The sequence below is a fragment of the Canis lupus genome, chromosome 36, assembly GCF_011100685.1.
Source record: "Canis lupus familiaris isolate Mischka breed German Shepherd chromosome 36, alternate assembly UU_Cfam_GSD_1.0, whole genome shotgun sequence".
NCBI classification, from domain to species: domain Eukaryota; kingdom Metazoa; phylum Chordata; class Mammalia; order Carnivora; family Canidae; genus Canis; species Canis lupus.
Genome location: NC_049257.1, coordinates 15,925,705 through 15,943,944, shown reverse-complemented (window position 1 = coordinate 15,943,944; position 18,240 = coordinate 15,925,705). Strand labels below are relative to the sequence as shown.

Here is an 18,240-nt window from a genome sequence, read left to right as displayed (position 1 = left end):
TTAATTTTGATGAATTACAACTTATTTTTTCTTTTGTTGCCTATGCTTTTGGTTTCATATCTAAGAAATCTTTGCCAAATCCTTCCAAGATCATGATGCTTTCCCCTATGTTTTAAGAGTTTTATAGCTTTAGATCTGTAAATGCAAATGCAAGATCCCTTGGATATCAAGAAGAAATGGGATCAAAAGCAAAAATTGAAGGCTTCAGTTTTTTATAGTTACCTCTTTGAGATGGAAGAAAGAGGAATGGGCAGAAAAGATATATTCAAGTAAATATATAAGCAAGTAAACATGGAAGGATGGCCATTATCCATCCAGTCCTCTGTCCAGATAAAGATAAAAGGTAATGAAAGCAAGTTTAAAAGGTAATATGTATAGGGATAACTATTAACCTTTAAGATAGAGGAATGTCAGAGTATGTAGAAGGGTTCTAGTTAGTTTAGTTTGAAAATGTCCACATGTGATTTGGGATTTCTCCTTATTCCTTTTGAGACCCACTCATGTATGTCATTTTTAAGATTTTATCAGTAGAGAATTGGCAGATACAAATAAAAGAAATTTTAAGAGTTTAATTGAATTTTGGCTAGAATTTGTGGTGCTTTAGTCTGCATAGTAGCAATTACATGAGGATGCTAATTTTCCCCTTTAATTCTGCAGTGATTGTTTAATAATAGATGTTACCTCAATGATCTGTTTGATACATGTATATTTTTCATACACCTGATAGAAACTGAAAACTATCAAATGTACCAAAAATCTTTGGAATGTGACAGCTATAAAACAGTCTTTCCCAGTTTATTTTTTATTTTTAATTTTTTTCCCAGTTTAAAATATACTCTGAATTGGGTGGAAAATAGTGCATTTCTTACTGTGGATTGCAGTCAGAAATGTTGGAAATTTTTTGTTGGTTTTGATAAATGAATGAAGGACATGATAAAAAATTTAAAGTCTCATCTGTTTGTGGAATGCATTCATTAAGTTTATATTGACAACTAACTACATCTGTGTATTTTGTGTTTGTATATGAATATATGCTTTTTTGTTGTTGTTGTTGTTTTTCTTAATAGGTGCAATGGATGAGCTTCATAGTCTGGATCCGAGAAGGCAAGAATTATTGGAAGCTAGATTTACAGGAGTTGCAAGTGGGAGTACGGGGAGCACAGGCAGTTGCAGTGTTGGAGCAAAAGTAAGTAAAATTATAATTATTTGACACTTTTTCCTTGTATTAAATGATCCAGAATATATTTTTTAAAAGAATCCCACATATTGGTTAATAAATTATTAATTACTATAATTTTTATAACACATAGGGGAAAAATCGGTATTTATAAACCCGATTTTTAATATAGCATAACATACTTTAGTAGGGGCAGTATAATACAGCGTAATAGGTTTCAGGGTAAAACTGAGTTTAGTGAATTGAAGTGCTCTTCTCCCATTATATAATTTTTACTTTTCCTGTCCTTTGTCTCTTTCTTGCCTCTGTCACCCTTGTTCCTATCTGTATATGTTCCTATTTGTATAACTGCTGCATAAAATTTTAGTGTATCTATTATGCCTTCAAATGATAGACCTCAGATTGTCTTCAACTCCCCATTACCTCAAACTGTAGTGAATTTCATGTACTTTTTCTCTTATGGACCTCTTTGAGCATTTATTTAGGTTATATATGCCAGAGCAGAATTGCTCGGTGATAGGGTATATGAGTAGTAGAAGATTGCTATACAGAACACTTACACAGGACTCATCTGCACTTTCAACAGAATGCATGATCATTAATGTATCCCCACATCTCAGAAACACTTGGCATCATCTGGATTCCTCATTTTTGATAATCTAGCAGGTATAAAATAATATACATATATATTTCTACTTATATTATTTTGAGCATTTCTTCATGTCCTTGTTAGCTTTTTGGGAGTCTCTTGTAAATTGTTCCAGTGATTGCCTATATTTCTATCAAGATTGTTTTCTTTTTCAGCTTTGTTCGTGGTATCCATTATTGATTGTATAGGATCATTCTGGAGGACACTTCAATTTTGCTGTAATCAAACCCTGGGTTTTTTTACTTCATAGTCTGTAACTCTGAAGTTTTGAATAGCTCTTGGTATACTAAGAAAAATAGTTGGGTGCCTGGGTGGCTCAGTGGTTGAGTGTCTGCCTTTGGCTCGGGTCATGATCCTGGGGTCCTGGGATCAAGTCCCACATTGGGTTCCCCACAGGGAGCCTGCTTCTCCCTCTGTCTATGTCTCTGCCTCTCTCTGTGTCTCTCGTGAATAAATAAATATAATCTTAAAAAAATAGTCATCACTGTGAACTATATGGGTCAAATAGATCCTTTTATGATTTTTTAAAAGATATATTCATTTATTTTAGAAAAAGAGAGCATGTCAGGGGAGGGGCAGAGAGAAATCCAAGCAGATTTCCATGCTGAGTGCAGAGCTTGATCTCACCACCCTGAGATCATGACCCAAACTGAAACCAAGAGTTGGATATTTAACCGACTCTGCCACTTGGGCACCCCATCCTTTTGCTATTTTTATATTTTAAGTTATTTTAATACTAATTTATAGCAGAAGGAATAAGACATAACGAAAAACAACTTTATTAGACATTTTAATCAGAATTTAAGCATATAAAACTCTCTTTGTATCATATAAATCTTGGTGCACAGGCATCATAAAAGACAAAGGATTATTGTCATGTATCCTTTGAGCATGAAGTAGTCCAGATTCTTGTAGAAGAATATTATATGATGAAGTCCTTCAGTTGAATGACTAATTGATGAAAATACCACATTTCCTTTTTTTCCTTACAAATATGTTATCTAATTCATTGATTCTTGAATTTGAGAAAATTCATCTAGGATGGTATCATTCAGCGACTCTGAGATTTCACTTATATAGTCATTGCCATCAGTTTTAGAGTCTAAAAGTGTTGTTACTTCCTTGTATTTATTTTCTGATTTGTCTAAGAATTATAAAACATCTTCCTCTTGTCATTTTCTTCTCTTGACCATCTTGAGTGGAAAATGAAAATTTCTTAATTCTCATCTGGAATCTATGCAATCTAAAATCAGTCTGTAAGGCTGTCTCTAGTATTGTTTTTTTAAGTTATCTCCTTTTTAAAGATTTATTTATTCGGGGGAACCCTGGGTGGCGCAGCGGTTTAGCGCCTGCCTTTGGCCCGGGGCGTGATCCTGGAGACCCGGGATCAAATCCCACGTTGGGCTCCCGGTGCATGGAGCCTGCTTCTCCCTCTGCCTGTGTCTCTGCCTCTCTCTCTCTCTCTGTGTGACTATCATAAATAAATAAAAATAAAAAAAATTAAAAAAAAAGATTTATTTATTCATTTGAGAGATAATGCACACACATGCATGGGGAGGGGCAGAGGGAGAGAAACCCAAGTAGACTCCTTGGTGAGCATGGATCCTGTCATGGGTCTTGATCTCAATGACCCTGAGATCATGAACTGATCTGAAGTCAAGAGTTGAACACTTACCTGACTGAGCCACCCAGGTGCCTCTGTCTCCAGTCTTTCTACATTCTTGAAAGATGATGCATTTCTTTGACACTGTTGTGTCACTCTTTTAGGTCATTATATCTGCATTGTTTTTCTATTTCTACCATAAAAAACTACCAAAGAGTTGCTTAAAACAACAGACATTTATTTTTTTATGGTTCTGAGGGTCAGAAGTCTGACATTGGTCCTATTGGGTTAAAATCAAGTTGTATGCAAAACTGGATTTCTTAGAGGCTTTGCAGGAGAGACCTTTTCCTTCCCTTTTCTAACTTCAAGAGGCTGCTTGAATTTTTTGGCTGGTAGTCTCCTTCTGCCATCTTCAAAGCCACATTGATGCATCTCTCTTACTGTTCTTTGGAAGTCACATCTTCTTCTGACCAGAATCTGGTAAGGTTCTTCACTTTAAGTACTCAGTGATTAGATGGGGCTCATGCCTGTCTGGATAATCTGGTATAATTCTCCCAATTCAAAGTCCTTCTTCCCTTACGTGTGCAAAATCTTTTTTGCCTTAGAAGGTAACATTCACAGGTTCTGGGTATTAAAATGTGAGTGTCATAGGGGGCCATTATTCTGCCTGTATTATCATTATTCTATTTTTTTTTTGTACCGGTTTTTGTTTATTTTAGCATAGTTGGGAGTAATTGGTAAACAATGGTGAGTAATGATTATGTAATTCCTAGGATGATTTAATAATAAAATATAGGAAAAATAATATCAATAAGATCCATAATGCATTTTAAATTTGTGAAAGAAGGGGATCCCTGGGTGGCTCAGCGGTTTAGTGCCTGCCTTTGGCCCAGGGTGCAATCCTGGAGTCCCGGGATCGAGTCCCACGTCGGGCTCCCTGCAGGCAGCCTGCTTCTCCCTCTGCCTGTGTCTCTGCCTCTCTCTGTCTCTATGTCTATCATGAATGAATGAATGAATGAATGAATAAATCTTAAAAAAATTTTGTGAAAGGGTCCATTGGATGTCTGGTGATTAATTATAAGATAGAATGGATTTTATTCTATTAAAAATGTTTTATTCTTTTTTTTTCATTCCTCTAAGAAGGAATAAAAGTCCCCAAATACCAATCTTCTTTTAGAGAGAGAGAGAGTGCATGAATGGGGGGAAGCGGGAGAGAGAGAGAGAGAGAATGTTAAGCAGGTCTACACCCAGCGCAAGCCCTCCATGGGGCTCTATCTCACAATCCTGAGATCTTGATCTGAGCTGAAATCAAGAGTCAGACTCTTAACTGACTGAGCCATCCAGGCATTGCCACCCCCTCAGCCCCTCTGCCAAATATCTATCTTTACAAATAGGTAGAACTATTTGAAAAAGAAGCTCAAATGTTAAAATTGGGTTCAGTGGACCCTGAGGTATTCTAAGAGTTAAATACTCCTTCCCAACCCCTAGTCCACAAAGATACTCTATAAATTCTTCCTGTTAATTTTATAGATTGCGGTCATATTTACACTTTAGGCCTCACCTTTTAGTATAGTTAGAGATCCAGTTTTATTTTTCTGCATCTAGTGAAACACTTTTCTGAAGAACATGCTTTTTTTTTTAGGCATTTTTAAAAAGATTATTCATTTTAGAGAGAGGGGAGTGGGGGCAGAGAGAGAGATAATCTAGGAAGAAGACTCCTTGCTGAGTGTGGAGCTCCATACCAGGGATGATCTCACAACCCTGAGATCATGACCTAAGCTAAAATCAAGAGTTGGACACTTAACTGTGACAGAGCCACCCAGGTGCCCCTCTCCACAGTGCTTCTTAAATCATCCATATTTTTCCACTGATTGGTGATGTTACGTTTATCATATATTAAGTTGCCATATACATATATGGATCTTTCTGAAATTTCTTATATTCCAGTGGTCTGTGTTCTTGTCCCACTATCATATTTAAAAAAAAAAAAAAGTTGTGTTTTTAGTGTCTTTTTTTTTTTTAAAGATTTTATTTATTTATTTGGCAGAGAGAACACAAGCAGGGGAACAGCAGGCAGAGTGAGAGGTAGGCAGAGGGTGAAGCAGGCTCCCTGCTGAGCAGGGAGCCCAATGCGGGGCTTGATCCCAGTACCCTGGCACCGTGACCTGAGCCCAATGCCGATGCTTAACCGGTTACCTGAGCCACCCAGGCATCTTTTGTGTATCTTTTTTATATGGCAGAGCAAGTTTCTTCTTTAATTTTCTTTTATAAGGTTGACTCAGTTTTTTTATGGTTCTTTATTCCATCATATAAAATTTGAGCATCATTTGCTTTTAGCATTTGGGTATTCTATTAACAGTTGTTTATTTTTTCCTTAAAAGATTCAAATAGAACTCTTACTTTGAATGCATTGCATTTATAGATTAATTGAGGGAGTAATGAAATCTTTATGAGATGAGGTTGTCTCATCCAAATACATGAAATGTGTCTCCATTTATTCAGTTTTCCCTATAGAGATCTTAAGAATTTTTGGCTAGTGGGGGTAGCCTCTGTGGCTTAGCGGTTTAGTGCCACCTTCAGCCCAGGGTGTGATCCTGGAGACCTGGGATTGAGTCCCACATCAGGCTGCATGGAGCCTGCTTCTCCCTCTGCCTGTGTCTCTGTCTCTCTCTCCCTCTCTCCCTCTCTCTCTCTCTGTGTCTCTCATAAATAAATAAAATCTTAAAAAAAAAAAAAAAGAATTTTTGGCTAGTTTTTATTAATTCTTTTGGCTAATTGCTGGATATTTTAAAGTTTTTGTGGCTGAAGTATTTTTTATTTTCTAGTTGGGTTATTGCATACCTATGAATTGTTTATAGTTTGATCTCGTGTATAGCAGTCTTGCTGTTGGCCTTTTTTTTTTTTTTTTTTTTTTGGTTGTAACAGTTTGTTGATTCTCTAGGTTCTCTATCCAATAACTATCTTCCAAAAATGACACTTTTATTTCTTACACCTCATATATATATATTTTTTCTTTATATGTCATGACCTTCAGAAATGGAAATATTCTTTATTGTTTCGAATGAAATTTACTCCACATAAACAACTGTCAAATCTAAAGGGAAAGAAAAACTTTATTTGTAATTTTCAAAATATTGAAACAACTCAGCTATTCTTCATCTAAGAGAAATGTATTAAAAAGAAGTGTGGTATACATATTTACAATGGAATATTATTTAGCAATAAAAAGTAAGAGACTAACTTTTGCATGAATGTGTCTCAGATAAATGCATTATGCTAAGTTAAAATAAGTCAGATCAAAAGACTACATACTACAATACTTATTCCACATTTTTTTTTTTAAATGTATGCTCTGTCCTCAATGTGGGGCTCAAATTCACACTCTAAGATCAAGACTTGCATGCTCCATTCACTGAGCTAGCCAGGCACCCCACCTTTATTTCCTTTTTAAGACAGGGGTTATCAATGGGGATATTTTGAGCTATTCTTTTCTTATGGATTTCTAACTTAACTGTATTACCTTTTGAAAATATAGTTTGTATGACATTAATTCTTAAATGTGCCCTGTATTATAAGTATTTCATATTTAATAGGTCTTAGTTTTTTTGTTCAGATTTTAAATATTTCCTTGTGTAGCTTGACCGTTTTCTGAGTGGTGTGTTAAAATCTTTAGCTGTATAGGAAATTTTGTCAGTGATATTGTAATAGCATTGTATTGTGACAGATGGCAGCTACACGTGTGACCATAGCATAATGTATAGAGTTGTCCAGGCACTGTGTGTAAACTGTGCTTCAATTAAAAAATCATTAGTTGTGATTATTAATGTATTTCAGCTTGTAGTTTATCAATAATTGCTTGATATATTTTGAGGCTGTATTTTTATATACATATATCTTCTCATTTTTCTTTTTATAACCATAATTATTTTTTTCTTAAATACTTGTTTTTTTTTTTTCAAATCTTAAGATTATTCTCTTCGGCTTTCTTTTCATTCATATTTATCTTAGATATAGGGATATAATTCTTTTATTTTTACTCATTTTGTTTTAATTTTATTTCTTGTAGACCATGTGTGTATTTTGATAGAATATTAGTATTTTTACCTCTTAAATGGTGGGTCTAGTCCATTACATTTATTGTAATTATTGTTATTTTCTGACTTGGTTCTACTATCGTCTAATGGCTTCTAATTACACTTTACTTTTATTCCCCTCTACCCCCTTGCTTTTCCATTGGTCAAAGGGAGTTTTTCCTGGTGTTTTTTTTTTTTTTTTTTTTAAACACAATTGGGTCATAATTATTCAATGATTTTTTTTTTAAGATTTTATTTATTCATGAGAGACAGAGAGAGAGAGAGAAAGCGTGTGAAGAGACACAGGCAGAGGGAGAAGCAGGCTCCATGCAGGAAGTCTGATGTGGGACTGGATCCCGGGTTTCCAGGATCACACCCTGGGCTGAAGGCAGCGCTAAACAGCTGAGCTACCTGGGCTGCCCCTTTTCCTGGTGTTTTAAAGTTACATATTCTATTTTTAGTATTATGATGATACTTTCTACACTCATTTATGTATTTATTTTATTATATTTTATACTCATATATTTATACATTGCTGCAGGATTTCTCCTCCACTGCCCCCCCAAACAACTTTTACTTTGAAAAAATATTATGCCTATAGAAAATTGAAAATATTGTTCAAAGAATACTTGCATTCTCTTTATTTAGATTTAAGAGATGTAGGGATGCCTAGGTGGCTCAGCAGTTGGGCGTCTGCCTTCGGCTCAGGGTGTGATCCTGGAGTCTCGGGATCGAGTCCTGCATCGGGCTCCCTGCATGGAGCCTGCTTCTCCCTCTGCCAGTGTCTCTGCCTCTCTGTCTCTGTCTCTGTGTCTCTCATGAATAAATAAATAAAATCTTAAAAAAAAAAAGATGTAAACATTTTTGTAAATTTTTGTGCTCATGTATAGACAGTCCCTATTATCTTTTCTCTATTATCGTGGTCTCTGCAAGGAATGTGAACAGATTTTTCTCCACGAGCCCTGCTTGATTTTAGTGGATAATAGTACTTAGGAACCAATCTCGGTATGCTTGTTGTTATGTGGTTAGTCTCTTGGAAGAATGTCAGCTAATATAGAATCAAAGTTAACATTCAGTATTCTGCAGCATAATTACTAATTAAGGCAAGAATCATCTGGAAATTAAAATCATTTAGTAAAATGTTTTTGAGACCATTGTATTTTTAAGGTCTCAAAGTTTCACATTATAGATGAATTACTTATTATAAAAGAGAAAATGGGTATTTAAAATGGAGAGATTTGTTTGTTACCACCATAATAAGCAAGGTCAAATGTTTTTATTGGCAGTGACCCAGTTTGACGTTAGGTGCTTTCTTAGGTGATGCAACAAGAGGAATACAGATCACCTATAATTCTCATGGTGGAAGTGTTGGTTTTTTTTTTTCCCCCATGGTGGAAATGTTTGATTTGAATGTAGTCATAAGAAAATACTCCTGCAGCATCTTGCCAGACAATTGGCCTGAACTCTTTCTTCAGAGTGTTCAGTGCCATGAAAAACAAAGGGAGGCAGAGGGACTATTCTAGATTGGTTGAGACAAAAGACTCATAGCCAGATTGAATCTGTGATTCCTGATTTGCTCCTGAATTGGGAGAAAAATGGTTATAAAGGATGTTTTTGAGATAGCTCAGGAAATTTGAGTATGAACTGTATTTATGTTGGATGATGAATTAATGTTGATTTAGGGTTCTTTCTGGATAAGCTTGTATTTTTAATACTCATTTAAGTTTAAAAATATAGATGAAGCTACAGAATGTAAGATAGTGTTGAGCAATGACTGTTATAATGGTTTTATTTAAATTCGTGGTTATAATGTATCTGTGAAATGCAGTGTTATAAGCAAATTTTACTAATGGTAAATCTGGAGTTTGTAATGTAGAACTAAAAGCACAAGGATTGAATTTCTGATAGTGATGGTGCTCTGGGAGAGGAAGAATGGGAGAAAGATATGAAAATCATCTAGGAGCATAGAGTAAAAAATTGATTTACCTGTAATGATGTATGTTATGTTTGCTTAAAAGTAAAGTACTAAGCACAGGCAACAGAGATACTATAAATAGAGCTTCTAAATTACTATTATATAATATAGAAAGAATAAAGCTAAGTATATATTATCACAACAATTGAGAACCCATCTTTAGGCTGTTGACAAGAAATATAAAAAATGACAAAGATTGGAAATAACTGGAAAGAAAATATTTCAGGTAATCGCAAGGAAGAAAGTAAAATTGAATATAAGTTTGATATCAGTTTCTCCCCTAACTCAGAACCTTCCAAAGATTTCCCATCACATTAAAAATACAATCAGTGTCTTCATCATGCCATAACAAAACCTTCTGATCTAGCTTTAAACTAATTGCCCTATTCAACTAACAGCTGTCCCAGTACACCCACATTGTTTTGTCACTGCTTCAAACATGCTTTTTGCTTACTTCAGATGTTTGCTCAAGTGTCACCTCTTCAAAGAGGTTTTCTCTGTCCGCTCTATGTAAGAAGATAGTTATATCACTTTACCCCTTTCTCCACTTAATTTCTTTAAAAGTACTTACTGGTTCCTTACTAATACTAATACTAATATTTATGTGTTTTTTTAATTGTCTGTTTCCTTTCTTGTACAATATAAACTCCATGAGCCCTTAGCGTTGCCTTTTTTTTCATTACTGTACTACCTAGCATCTGCATAGTACTGAGGCCCTCAATAAATATTTTTGAACATATGAATGAATGTCAGATAAACATTCTTCAGAAACAAAAGCCTGAGTGGTACAAAGATAGATACTTTTTAAGGACTAATAATCCATAAGGAAGATATGATAATTATAAACATTTATAGATCAAGCAGTTCTAAAAATACATGGTGAATTTATTAAAATGCAATTATAGTGAAGGATTTTAATATCCTTTTAAATTTTGACTATATATAAAACAGGCTATATAGGATTTGCAGTTTGTACAATATAATCTATAGGCTTGATTTGACCGATATACATACACATAGAATAGTCAGTCCTCTTTATTTGAGGATTCTGTAATTGCAGATTCACCTACTCGCTCAAATTTATTTGTAACCTCAAAATCAATTCTCTGATTACTTTTGCTAGTCATTCAAGGACCTGTGCGTGTGCAATGTTGAAAAACTTGAGTCACCCGAGGCTGAACAAAGCAACATTCTGCCTGTGTGTTTCAGCTCTCATAGTTTAAACACGTGTTCTTTTCACAGTAACTTAGTGCCATGTTTTTCGCTTTCTTGTGATTTTTTTGGTGGTAATTTTGTGTTTAAAATAGGCCTCCAAGAGTAGTAGTGCTAAGGTGCTGTCTAGTGTTCTGAGCACAAGAAGGTTATGAGGTGCCTTAGAGAGAAAATATGTGTGTTCTATGAGCTTTGTTTATGCATGAGTTACAGTGCTGTTGGCTATAAATTCAGTGTGAATGAATCAACAATAGATATTAAATAGGGCATCTTAAAATAGAAACACACTTCTATACAGAACAAGGTTATATATTAATTGGTTAACAAAAAATGTGGTATGAAGCTTGCAGGACCCTAACTTTGTATTTCCCTGAGTGGCAATGATTCAGCAGCATTCACTAATTCAGTGTTCACAGCTAATCCAGAAATTGACTGGAAAGAGAGAGAAAACTTTTATTCTATCATACGATACTTCTATTATTTTACCTCAGTCCTGCTTCACCTGTTTACTTGCACAGATCCTTGTGGTATGAGTTTGTAGCTCTGGTGTAGGATTACAGGTAAAAGGTAAAGGTAAATATTATAAAGTGTACTAATGTACAAGTTAATTGTGTACCTGTCAGGTTGGGAAAAAGGAGCTAAATGTAAAGATTTCTTATTTTACATAGGAATCACACATGGTTTAAAGAATTTAAAAGTCGTGTATTTTTAAGGGTAAGGTAACTCTTTGAAGAATTTAAAATTAAAAAGATAAATATATCAAGAAGAAGGGGAAACTGTGGTGCCAGTGAACTAAATCTTACATGGCAGAGTCAATAAAAGAGCTTTTTGAAATATAGTACATATAGTAGAATACTCTGCACCTGTTTGAAAGAAAGGAGTTAGCAAAGGAAAAAAGGAATGAAGAATTTATTCTGTGTTGATTTGGAATATTCCAACCTATATTAAGAGAAAAGAAAGCAGTGCAGGACAGTCTGCATAATGTTATTTTTTTGACTAAGAAGGAAGGAAACCGACTTCATGATTCATTTGTTAGACCCATAGCCTCTAGAAAGATAATAAAAAACAAAGTGAAGCAGTCTATTTGTATTGCCTATTCAAAAATTTCATTAAAAATAGCTTTTTAAAAAATGGTTGCCCCTGAATGTTGGGACTGGTATGGGAGGGAGAAATTTATTATTTCTGTAATGAATTTTTTTTCCATGTGCCTGCGTTGCTTTTATATTTAAAAAAATGTCCCATGAGTGTGTTGCCCCTCACCCCTCCCAAAATCTGTTTTTGGAAGGCTTCAAAATGTGTACATAACTAAATATCTGAGTGTATAAATGATTATGTACTAGGTTTTATCAAACTTTCTTTCCCCTTCTATGCACCTTTCTCCTCAATAGTTTGAAACTTTTATAATCTTTCCTTTTATAATTTCCTTTTTTGTACACAAAAGTATAAGTTTTGGGGGAAACCCCATACACATTAGCAACAATTTTCCCATTCCACTGCTCTCCTACCCTACAATTTAGCCTTGGCAACCATTAGTCTGTTATCTGTCTTATGGATTTGCCTCTTCTGAACATTTTATATAAATGGATTCATACAGGAGCCTCCTTGGTGGCTCAGTTGGTTAAGTGTTTGCCTTTGCTTTGGTTCAGGTCATGATCCCAGGGTCCTGAGATCTTAGCCCCACCTCAGACTCACTGCTCATCCAGGAATCTGCTTCTCCCTCTCCCTCTGCCTGCCACTCTGCCTGCTTGTGCACACTCTCTCTCTGTCAAATAAATGAAATAAAAAAAAATGGATTCATACAATACATACAATACGACATTCTGTGTCTACTTTCTGTCTTGGTGGACCTGCCTATTCTGAGTATTTCTTTTTTTTTTTTTTTTTAAACATTTATTTTTATTTTTATTTATTTATGATAGTCACAGAGAGAGAGAGAGAGAGGCAGAGACATAGGCAGAGGGAGAAGCAGGCTCCATGCACCGAGAGCCCGATGTGGGATTCGATCCCGGGTCTCCAGGATCGCGCCCTGGGCCAAAGGCAGGCGCTAAACCGCTGCGCCACCCAGGGATCCCCTATTCTGAGTATTTCTATAAATGGAATTATACAATATGTGCCATTTTGTATGGGTCTTTTTTCACCTAGCATAGTGTTTTTATAATTCATGAATATTGTAATATATATTAGTACTTTATTCCTTTTTATGACTAATATTCCATTGTATTGATGTATCAGGTTTTGTTTATTCATCAGTTGGTGGACGTTTGCATTTCTGTTTTTCAATGTGAATAATCTTTGAATCCACACTGATATAACTGCTTTCAACATTGGTACAGGTTTTTATAGAGACTTATGTTTTTAGTTTTCTTAGGTATATACCAAGGATTAGAATTAAGTCAGTGTGGAATTAGCCACAGGAAAGGGAAAAATAGGCCAATGGAAGAGAATGAAGTTCAGCAACAGACCCATTTATATATATAACTTGATAGATGATAAAGGTAATAATACTGCAGTGCAGTGGGGAAAGGGATAATCTTTTATAATAGATGATGGATCAGTTGAATATCCTAGATGGGGGAAAATGACTCTTGACCCTCACCTCTTACCATAATACAAAAATCAATAGTAGACAACTTGCAGATCTAAATATGAAAGATAAAACAATGGAGATTTAATGAGAATAATGACATTTCATAAATGGGCCACAAATGTTTAATAAATGTAATTATGTTCAAATGACACCAAAAAATAGTATGAATGAAAAGGCAAGTCATAGAGTATTCATATTCAGAATTATGTAAAGATTTCCTACAGATCGAGAATAAAAAGACCCAAATCCATGGTTAGAGCTGCAAACGCCAACTTATTCTACCACCTGTAATGAAAATTAGCAGAACTGTGTCCTCTTCTTCCAACCCTATATTCATTCTTCACAGAAGTAATCCTTATTATCATACAGGTTTTTATTATGTTTTCTTTGTATTTCTAAGTAATATTATATGATTATATATGTACATAAATATATACACATACACACGTATACATATTCGTGTGTATGTGTATACAGACTCCATGATTACATTTATCCATTTGTACAACTTTGTTTTCCCTGTAGTTAATGGTTGATTTATGGTTTTTAGTTTTTTAGTATTTTTTTTTCTCAAATCTGTTTGACCATGGAACTACTTTTTCTCTTTTTTGAAATTTCCTTCCTCTCTTTTTTTTTTAATTTATGATAGTCACACAGAGAGAGAGAGAGAGAGGCAGAGACATAGGCAGAGGGAGAAGCAGGCTCCATGCACCAGGAGCCCGACGTGGGATTCGATCCCGGGTCTCCAGGATCGAGTCCTGGGCCAAAGGCAGGCGCCAAACCGCTGTGCCACCCAGGGATCCCGAGTTTTTTAGTATTCAGTGGAAGCATCTACATAGTTACCAGCAGAGGTACCAATCTCTGATTATTTTCAAATACAAGTTTTTCTTATATTATTTCTATTTTCTTTAGACATCCTTCCTGAAGTTTTGTTGTTCTGTTCTTATTTAGGGATAGTTGCTTCTCCTTCTACTGGATGCCTATCATCCTGGAATCTCCCCTCTTGACTATCATGGGAATTCTTCTTGTGTCTGTCCTGTATTTCAGTTCTGCTTCCTGTATGCCATCTCTTGCTCTTTCTTGGTTTATTCCTTTGCTTTGGAAGAACAGATTCTCTGGTTATTCCCTGAGGGAAAGGTAAATGAGTATCATATTTGAGACCTTATATATTCTCCTCCCATTGGTTATTTGTCTGCATGTAGAATTCTAGGTTGGAAATCATTTTATTAGAATTTTAAAGGTATTGTTCCATTGCCTTCTTGCTTCCAAAGTTACTGTTGAACATTCCAATGTCATTCTGATTCCTGATCCTTTGTGAGTAATCTGTTTATTCTTCCTAAAAGCTTTTATAGGATCTTCTCTTTAATCTCTGGCATTTAAAATATTTTATTATAGTGTGCTTTGATGTGGGTCTTCTTGAACCAGTATACTTGGTCAAAAGTATGTCCTTTACTCCTGAAACCAGTACTACACTATATGTTAACTTACTTGAATTTTTTTTTTTTAAAGCGTCTTTTTTTTTTTTTTTTAAAGATTTTATCTATTTATTCATGAGAATGCACAGAGAGGAGAGAGAGAGGCAGAGATGCAGGCAGAGGGAGAAGCAGGCTCCATGCACCGGGAGCCCGATGTGGGATTCGATCCCGGGTCTCCAGGATCGCGCCCTGGGCCAAAGGCAGGCGCCAAACCGCTGCGCCACCCAGGGATCCCAGCGTATGTCTTTCAATGCAGAAACTCCTGCTTTCTAGTTCTAGAAAAGTTTCTTGAATTATTTCTTTGATAATTTCAGCTCCTGGATTTATTTTCTTTCTTTCTTCCTTCCTTTCCTTTCTTTCCTTTCTTTCTTTTCTTTCTTCCCTCATTATTTGAACCAGGACCTCTGATTCTCTAATTTTCTTTTCTCTTGAACTTTTTGGTCTCCTTCTGCGAAGATTTCAAGTTTATCTTTGAATCTATCCATTTTTTTCTTTTTCTTTTAGCTATTATATTTTCTTTTTCCAGGAGGTTTTTTTTTCTTCTTCTTCCTTTTTTTGGTGGTGGTTCTCTAAATATTTCATTTTTATAGTTTGCTGATATTAGGGTATTTAGTGATGGTTCTGTTTGTTATTTTTCTGTGCAGTTTTTTGGTGCCTCCTTGGTGGTTTTTATTTCTTATGGATTTCTTTGTTTTGTTTGTATTTTCTCAGATGTATGGTGATATGGGGCTTTGTTCATGTACATGCATTAGGCACTGAACAACTTATGGGAAGCTTTGTGTGAGTAGGTAGGGCTTGTTGACCAATAGGTTTTGCAGTAGGATGACATGGATAGGTCATTTTTCTGAGAGATTTTCTCTTTCTCCTATTTATAAGTCTTGTATCTTGAGATACTTTGTTTTCTTAGGAATTCTATAGTTTCCTATCTGTGGGGTATATTCTCAAGTGCCTTCTGGTAGTTGGGTGTGTTTTTTTAAGTTTTATTTATTTTAGAGAGAGTGTGTGCATGCATAAGAGGGGAAGAGAGAGAGAGAGACTCTGCTGAGCATGGAGCTGGACATGGAGCTCAGTCTCACAACCCTGAGACCATGACCTAAGCTGAAACCAAGGGTTACATGTTTAACCCACTATGTCATACAGGCACTGCTAGTTGTTCTTTATATTTTTTCCAGAATATATAGTTCTTTGTGGGAATATTGGCATGATGAAATATTCTATTACTTCGAATAGAATCTCTATTATATATTTTATTATTTGTTTTAAAAGACAAAAATCCTTTATGAACCTCTATTGATACTCCCAAATCAAATCAGAACAGAGTTTTTAGTTATGTCTCTATCTTCTTTCTATACTAAGAGTTGTGGTTCTTAAGGACATAAAGCACATGATAGAGTTACATAATTATTTGCTCCGTTCCGTATCTTACAGCAGTCTCAAAATAACAATAGTTGTACTGTCACAATGACAGTACAATGTGATAATTTTAAAATTAAAATTTTAGAGTTAAAATTTTTTTTGCTTGTGCTTTCAGTAAACTTCCATCCCGTATTTTAAAAAATATTTTATTGGGCAACCCTGGTGGCTCAGCAGTTTGGCGCTGCCTTTGGCCCGGGGTGTGATCCTGGAGACCTGGGATCGAGTCCCATGGCAGGCTCCATGCATGGAGCCTGCTTCTCCCTCTGCCTGTGTCTCTGCCTCTCTCTCTCCCTCTCTCTGTGTCTGTCATAAATAAATAAATAAAATATTAAAAAAAATAAATTAAAAAATATTTTATTAACTTTGCATACATTTGGCCATTATGTTTTATACTCTCTTCTTTGTACTTCTTATTTAATCTTTACCAACAAGTAAATAATATTTTTTATTTTTATTTTTTAAAGATTTTATTCATTCATTCATGAGAAACACAGACAGAGATATAGGCAGAGGGTGATGCAGACTACCCGCGTGGAGCCCAATGTGGGACCCGATCCTGGTACTCAAGGATCATGCTCTGAGCCAAAGGCGGACACCCAACCACTGAGCCACCCAGTGGCTCAGCCACCCAGATATCCCAGTAAATAATATTATTGCTTGCCACATTAGTTCTTTTTTTTTTTTTTGCCACATTAGTTCTTAGGTTCACTTTGGTTACCTAACACTTGTGCTCTAGGTTCTTTTAGAAGGCTCATGGGAGCAGTATTTCCTGATTTCCAGCATTTTGATAACAGTTTATCTGTGCCTTCTAAGTGTTGGAGAGCAATTTTGCTGAATAGAAAACATTTCATTTATATTTTCTTGAATATCTTAAATACATTACTCCATTTTCTTCTGGCATATAGTATTGCCTTAGAAAAATTTAATGTTGGCTTTCTGGGTTGATATTCTTAGGTGCATGTTATGCTTTTTCAGTCTGTAGTTTCAAAATTTCTTTTTTAATTTTTAGAGACATTTTCTTGAATTACAGTTTTTACTGTTTGTTTTCTTATAGTAGTGCTCTTTAAAGACTTTTACTTGAATGTTGGATTTTTACTGCTTCATCAGTTGCCTTTTCTATCCTTTCATTTGGATAAATGTTTATTGGATATATATTGTATGTATTTTCTCTCAGGTTCATTCAGACTTAATCTTCAATTCTGAGGCTTCTCCCCCTATTTCTGATGCTTCCCTCAGTTCTGTTAACCTTAAATCTGAGTTTTTTGAAATTGATTTATGTTGTTCTCTCATGTCTTGAGTTATTTTTGTAATGTTTTTTTTTAGCTCATTTTGAAATAGTAGGTTACAGTTTTTGGCTATTTTGTGGGTATGTGTTCCTTATTCCACATCTTATTCCATATCTTCTTTTTCTTTTTCTTCTTTTTTCCTTATTATAACTTCATTGGATTGACCTAATCATTTTCTGTTCTTTACATTTTTGTGGTTTAGAATGGTTTTTCTTGGGATTCCTGGGTGGCTCAATGGTTGAGCGTCTGCCTTTGGCTCAGGTTGTGATCCTGGGGTCCTGGGATCAAGTCCTGCATCAGGTTCCCGGAAGTGAGCCTGCTTCTCCCTTTGCCTATGTTCCTTCCTCTTTGTGTGTCTCTCATGGATAAATAAATAAAATCTTTTTTAAAAAAAATTAAAAAAATAGAATGGCTTTTCTTACAGAGTTCCCTCTGCTATTGTTTTGGGGCATTCTTCAAATGTGTGGCATTTGCTTTCTGAAATTTCTGGGCTTCGCTCTCCTCCCTGCTTTTATCTGAATATTTTCTTTCCTTTATCTTCATTGTACCTATTGTGCTCAGTTTTGATTCCACACCCAGTAGTTTATTCACATTGGGATACTCTTAGTGAGGGATGTTTTTAGAGTTCATAGAACTCCAACCTCTTCAGACTTCAACGTGAACCTCCTGTACTTAATCACTATTTGAAAGGACAGAAATTCTTCCAGTTATAGCTTTTGTACTCAGATTGCTGTTTTCAGCGTCTCTGTTCTCAGATCTGTCAGATAACGCCGTTTCCTTTTGCTTC

At 35.3% G+C, this 18,240-nt stretch overlaps 1 protein-coding gene across 3 annotated transcripts in view; it reads left to right on the top strand.

Annotated features, from left to right (window-relative positions):
- TLK1 (tousled like kinase 1) overlaps positions 1 to 18,240 on the top strand; it is a 150,654-nt gene that overhangs the window by 43,001 nt on the left and 89,413 nt on the right. For 2 of the 3 annotated variants that reach the window (XM_038584808.1, XM_038584809.1), the window contains one exon: positions 1,068 to 1,186. In XM_038584808.1, the coding sequence (XP_038440736.1) occupies positions 1,068 to 1,186 (119 nt within the window). Of the gene's footprint in view, positions 1 to 1,067; positions 1,187 to 14,659; positions 14,717 to 18,240 lie in introns of those variants that run through there. The other variant, XM_038584810.1, reaches the window with a different exon arrangement.